The following is a 6,326-nucleotide window of genomic DNA, read 5'->3' as shown; positions in this document are numbered from 1 at the left end:
GGGCCAAGATGAAGTAAGTCAGAAGAGCGATGGCAAGTTGAAATAAACAATTTCAGTCTGTTCTAACACTCTCCTCTTTTTTCCTATTTCGAAGCTAAAAATGACATGGAAATATATTGCAAATGATCCCAAGACAACAAGATTTGACAGGGGAAATCAGCAACGCTTAGCTGCCCCTTTGAATCATGCTTCACACAGGTGGAAAAGATCTCAAAACTTTAAAAATGTTTCTTTATTACCATTTTCTGTGAAAAAAAAAAACTGGATCAGCACTGCATGTGCTCACATTACAGTGAGTCACTAGGAACAGAGGCCAGGACATACCCTCATCAAGTGTTACTGTATTGAAACAAAACAACTAGTACCATTGATTGGTGTTCACTGACGATACTTAATAAGCAGAAATCTCTATAGAATGATATTACTGACATATTTTAAACACAACAGATTTAAACATCTCTTTAATTGCAAGATTTTCCAAAAATACTCAATGAGTAAAAATGTCAATATTAAAGATGTCAAATAAATTTCCTTGAATCCATTATATCTCTGAGATGACACTAATTGCTTTCTGTGTTCCTACAATCCTTGATCATGATTCTCAGGCACATGCTGAAAGGAGGATCTGCCATGTCAGCAGGAAATGGAAAGTGGCTCATCAGCTTCCCATTTTGAATGCCATTACAGCTCCAGCTTGAGATTGCTGGCATCGTTTCTGTTCACATCTGGCGCTTTGCTCTCTTTTTTTCTGCCTTTTTTCTTGAGGATTTCATTCGGCATGGTGTCGTTTGTTTTGTCCTTCTCAGTAGCTTTCCCTGGAAACACTTGTCCCTCCACTGTAACGTCTGCACACCGTTGCTGGGCCACAAGGAAGTCTTTGACTTCCCAAGCCAAACTGCCATCTCGCAGCATGAAGATTACCCTATTTGAGCCCACCACAAATCTGTAAGAACAAACATAAATCAGTGGATTATAAAGTGACAATACCAGTGTAGAATTGTTGTTAGTCATTGTTTTAAATGGATAAGAGAGGTTTAAATATGGTAAAAGTTAAATAAATTAGACACACGGAGGAAAAGGAACACTAGAAAAAAAAGCAACCCCATTGAAGTGATGAAAATGAAAAACAAGATACTGACAAGAGAGTCCTCTTGTCTAGGCTGTGAAATAGATTGAACACAAAGACCTCCCTCCGTTGGTATCAGGGACCAAGACATTCAGAACGCATTACTAAAGACTTCATTTTAAATGCTTTCACTTAACACTTGTGCATACAAAACTTATCGTATTTTTGGACAGGATTAAAAGGCACACAGTGAATAAACGTGTCTATGTGTGTCTTTGTCCTCATATAAAACGCACCGGATTATAAAGCGCATTACATATTCTTCCCGAGTATGTAATATCACTCCGTCCCTCCAGTAGGGTGACCAGACGTCCCCGACTTCTGGGGACAGACCCCGTTTTGGATGACCTGGCCCTGGCTTTATTGCTTACCAAAGTCATACTTACACATTTTAACAGATTTTTGAGCACATTGTATCACATCAGTCAGTAAGCACAACGGTAGTCATATATAAAGGTGTACTTGATTATAAGGCACACTATAAATTTTTGAGAAAACTTAAGGATTTTAAGTGCACCGTATAGTCTGAAACATACCGTCTTGTTGCACAAGAATGAACTTAGACTTAGACAACTTTGTCATTTTGTATGTACAGAGTGCATACAGAATGAAATTTCGTTGCATACAGCTTACGACAGTGTAAGGGATTGCAGGTGGAATAGGCAGCATTACAATATAAAGTGCAGCAGGGATCAGAATGTAACACTACAGGAGAATAAAAAAACAGTGCGCAAAAATAGTATACAGAAGAATGTTCAGCCATTGTTTATGTGCAAAAAATAATTGTGCAAAAAGCCAAAAGGCAATAATGGTGCAAAAAGGCAGATGGATAATGACAGTTCAGCATATTTGTAGTGCAAAATAATCAGTCAATCAATCAATCAATCAATTTTATTAGTCAACTGCAATTTGCATTACAATCGAAATTTCAGTTCCAGTACAACCGTCCATCACATACACTTAACAAACATTTTGGGGGAACGATTGACTGAGGCCTTGCGTTGCCAGGAACACACCCAGTCGGCCGCTGCTACATGAGCGCAAGCCGTGAGGTGCGTTCCCCAAACTGCCCCAGACCCCGCTTTACACGGGGTCCCTAGGCGCTGCCTTGAGATCTGTTGAAAAAAGATTTACACTGGGCGAGTGGAGGGAGAGAAAAAAAGACAGATGCTGCACACTTTGTGTTTCCACACAAAATGTGAAGCATCCGACAAAAAAAACTCATTTGCACAAAAAGCACAATCAATGACGAGACACATATATGCAGAAGGTAAACATTTGAGTTCTGGTCGGGTAAAGTCATCTGTATTTGTGAGCATATGTGTGTCTGGGTGCATGTTGTGTGGAAATCTGTATGTCCACGAAGGCCGTCCTCCGGCAGGCAAGTGTCCTTGATGGAAAGTCTTATCACTCTGCCGCTCCGGCTTGACTCCTCCACAGATGTCCGCAGGAATGTGGGGTAGCAGGGAATTTGTGCGATGTCGCCATAACAACCAGGGAGAATTTGATAGCGGGGAGTCCGATTTGAAGAAAACAGAATTTGTTATGAGAACAAGCTGACACCAACTTTTCTGTCAGCCTTAGAGTCTTTTCGCCGCTGGCTCCAGGATCCAATATTCCAATAATCCAATCGATGGGCTAGTAACGTTCACACTTCCAGATTTTATCCCATCTCACCTCTGTGGACCACAACCGCGGTCAGCTTATCAAGCCGTCCGTTTTGTTCATTCAACGACCTCGTGATCGCGTCGACTGCCGCTGGCAGTCTCATCAGGGCCATATTTACCGCCAGCAGCTTTTGAAGGTGTTGATACATTAAATATCCTCCAAGGCCAAAAATGAGGAATCCAAGTATCATAAATCCGAATAAGTAGACATCTTCGACATCCTCAACAGAAAGAATTGAGAGGCACACCGTGGACCATTTCTGCCACGGGTCCAAGATGTATCCCGCAAAAAAAGTTCCGTCGGGACAGGCACGCTCCCCGGTCCTTTGCTTTCCAGTTGAAAAAATTTGATCAATAGCGTTGAGAGACCAGCTGACGAGATCCATAATTGCCTTAGAGCTTTCGGTTGCTATGAAGAAATGGCACAAAAGACACAGACGAAGCAAATAGCAGGAGAATGGGGGCAGGGTAAAAGCAGATAAGGAGCTCTGGAGAGCTGAAGAAAAACCGACCGACCTCGAGGAGAGACAGAACTTCTGTTCTGTCTCTCCTCAGAAATAATGATGCAAAACTTCACGATGTGATTGGTGGTGAACCTGGGGATGCAGTCCTGTGTCATCAGAGTGAACAGCGGGGGGCTCAGGACGCAGCCCTGAGGGGAGCCTATGCTGAGGGTGATGACATCAGAGGTGATCTGTCCGACCCGGACTGACTGAGGTCTGTTGGTGAGGAAGTCTAGCAGCCAGTTGCGAAGAGGTGTGCTGAAGCCCAGATGTTCCAGTTTTCCCACCAGATGCTGTGAGATGATGGTGTTGAACACTGAACAGAAGTCCAGGAACAACATCCGCACATGGGTGTTCTTCTCCTCCAGGTGTGCCAGGCTCAGGTGAAGAGCGGAGGAGGTGGTGGTGCAAACTGGAACGGGTCGAGTGTTGGGGGGAGACTGGAGATGATGTGTTCCTTTACCAGCCTTTCAAAGCACTTCATTATGATGGGAGTCAGTGCAACAGGCTGGTAGTCGTTAAAACAGGTGACTTGAGGTTCCTTCGGCACCGGGATGATGGAGGCAGACTTGAAGCAAATTCATCATTCAAGAATCTTTGTCATTATGTCAGCATGATGAAAATACAATAACACTTCACTGAATCTTGTAAAAATCACTGCAAAATGTAATATAATCCATGAATTAATTTTGTAATAGTTTATGTATTTAAGTATGTTTTTTTATACATTAGTAACAGTAATATCAGATTGTATATAACACAGCTATTCAACTGGCAGCCCGTTGGCAACCTCTGGCCTGCAAAGGACTTCTTTGTAAAAAAAAAAAAAAAGCAAACAAAAAATAATAAATCTAATCATATCTATGAAAAACACTCTCTTTCACAGCCATAAAATATTTTTAAAGTTGATCATTAGAACTCAACCCCTCTTGGGCATTTACATTGACCAATACAATTTCATAGTGACACTTGATTAACCATTATTCTTTTCTTGTTTAATTATAACAATCAATATTATTCATTATAACTATTATTCATTCATGATGTCAGATTCGACAGATTCGACTTATTTAAAAAATAAATTGACCAGTAAAATGAGTTGAAGGAGATGGCATTTTATTAAAATGGTTTTAGTTTTCTGCCAAACATTGACAACTATTTTTATATATTTTGTTAGCAATTCTTTCTGAAAGCCCAACAAATGTTGAAAAGCTTCCCAAATTTTTTACAACCAGCCCATGAGCTATTTTTGTTCCAGCCCAAGGTGTTCAAAAGAAGCCTAATTGGGTGGAAACCTGCCTAATTTGGCAACACTGACTACACTATTGCTTTTTGTTTTTTTAGATTTTGGGATTTTATTGAGAATTTCTTCATCAGCACTGTAGGAGTGGTCACAGAGCCACTGTTCAGCCTGAAGCATATACAAACATTTTATTTTTTTAAAGTGTGCCCCCCGCCCCCCCCCCTAAAAAATGTAATGCCCTGCCTGTAATTTGTTTCTGCAGCCGGGTCTGGTCGGATTGCTACAAATACGGTGTGATTTGCTAAGAAACATTTGTCCAAACATTAATGGAAATGCTGCATTCTATTTAAGCCTGTATCAATTTCACTAGTGAAAATTCCCAATAGATTTCAACTTCTGCACTCTGTTCATGTTTTTAAATTGGACTGAAACTGTAAAATCATCCCAAGTTTAATAAAGAATGATTCTAGGGGAAAGACTGAAAGGCCCATATTCATACAATTTGTGTCCACGTTGAGTGTATGCAAAACTCTGACTATAAATGTATTGATTGTGTGACTACCTCTGAATGTCATAGTTGGCATTGAAGAGGCTTCCCTGCCACAAGCCAGTGATCTCCTCAGTCTCCTTCTCGGTAGGATCTCCCGACACTGTTGCAAAGACCATCAAAGTTCTGCCTTTCTTTGATATCTTGAGGAGGTCCTCTGGCTTGGAGGGATCCACCTTTGAGAAATCCACAGGCGGAGGAGAGCGCCTGTGCTCAGGAAGGTCCCCTTCTTCAATATCATCATCCTTCTGCACGACAGAAGAGTTTAACTTCAACTCATAGAACTTGTAAAGTTGGAATTATCACCGATTTTTCCTAGACTTCCATGAGTGGTTAAATAAAGTTCCATTAATCAGGCCTTAGCAGCTCACGCTTTCTGGATTCCAGCTGGCACCACAGAGCATGCGTGACACATCAGACATCACTAGCCTAACGGTCAACTCTCCAAACCAGCCCATTTCATGCATATGGCACCAACTCCCAGCACAGTGCAGGACGACGTGTGTGCCCTTAGATTCCAACACAGGGACCACATCGGCACCCGTCCTACTCACGGGCCGAGCTGCGGTACCCTACCAGTGCAGCACCGGTCAAACTCCGACATTAGTGTCGATTAGGGTGTCTACGGTGTGCTCTGGGCATCCACTGTTATTCAACAACTGTTGACTATTATCTAACAGCTGATTACACTGTGGACAGTAATACTTTTACTGATCACTGATATAATTTGGATCTCGTGTCGAGCAGCTGTAAAACCTGGACGGCTAGCAGAAAGCTAACAGCTAAAGGTAAAGCAGGAAGCTGACAAACCTCCCACTGCTCCAGGAGCCGCGCCATGTCCGCATCATTGTAGTCTCGAATGTCCTTCTTTTTCTTTGGCTTACCTGCACTATTTGCAGCTAATATATAGAGCAAGCATGTGCAAATCACAATGACTTTAAACGCCAACTTGCACTGAGATGCCATGTTTACAGATGGTGTGCTGTGATTGGTCTAGAAGGAGCCGGTCACCATACGGTCACGAGCCAGCAGGGGCGCGTCAGAGACACTGAGCTATATAATACACAGCATAGACATAATATAAGAGTAGACCCCGCGTTGACTGTCGCTGCGCAGGAATTACGGCCGCCATCTTGGGGCGGTCGACTTGCTACCCTAACCTGCTGATTCAAGCTGAACACACTAATGATGCCTCAGCACTGTGCGGCTCATTTTTGTTTAAATCGAGGGACTATTTACG

The 6,326-nt window shown here is 42.3% G+C and overlaps 1 protein-coding gene across 1 annotated transcript; it reads right to left on the bottom strand.

Moving 5' to 3' along the window:
* Positions 1–210: 210 nt before the first annotated feature.
* mesd (mesoderm development LRP chaperone) lies at positions 211–6,099 on the bottom strand. The gene is made up of 3 exons (XM_012860275.3): positions 5,897–6,099; positions 5,102–5,334; positions 211–943 (listed from the first exon to the last, which is right to left on the bottom strand). Exons 1-3 carry the CDS (start codon positions 6,050–6,052, stop codon positions 682–684), a joined length of 651 nt encoding a protein of 216 aa, XP_012715729.1. The 5' UTR covers positions 6,053–6,099; the 3' UTR covers positions 211–681.
* Positions 6,100–6,326: the final 227 nt, after the last annotated feature.

The sequence above is a fragment of the Fundulus heteroclitus genome, unplaced genomic scaffold (genome assembly GCF_011125445.2).
Source record: "Fundulus heteroclitus isolate FHET01 unplaced genomic scaffold, MU-UCD_Fhet_4.1 scaffold_121, whole genome shotgun sequence".
NCBI lineage: Eukaryota > Metazoa > Chordata > Actinopteri > Cyprinodontiformes > Fundulidae > Fundulus > Fundulus heteroclitus.
Note: the sequence above shows the minus strand (reverse complement) of the source record. Positions and strands in the feature narration are given on the sequence as shown.

Bases quoted from the DNA above. Each gene is read 5' to 3' on its own strand.
- mesd (XM_012860275.3), bottom strand. From the start codon at position 6,052: ATGGCATCTCAGTGCAAGTTGGCGTTTAAAGTCATTGTGATTTGCACA. The intron at 5,335-5,896 runs GTTTGTCAGCTT...TCTGTCGTGCAG, and splicing joins GGCTCCTGGAGCAGTGGGAG to AAGGATGATGATATTGAAGA. The intron at 944-5,101 runs GTAGTCACACAA...TTGTTCTTACAG, and splicing joins GCCAACTATGACATTCAGAG to ATTTGTGGTGGGCTCAAATA.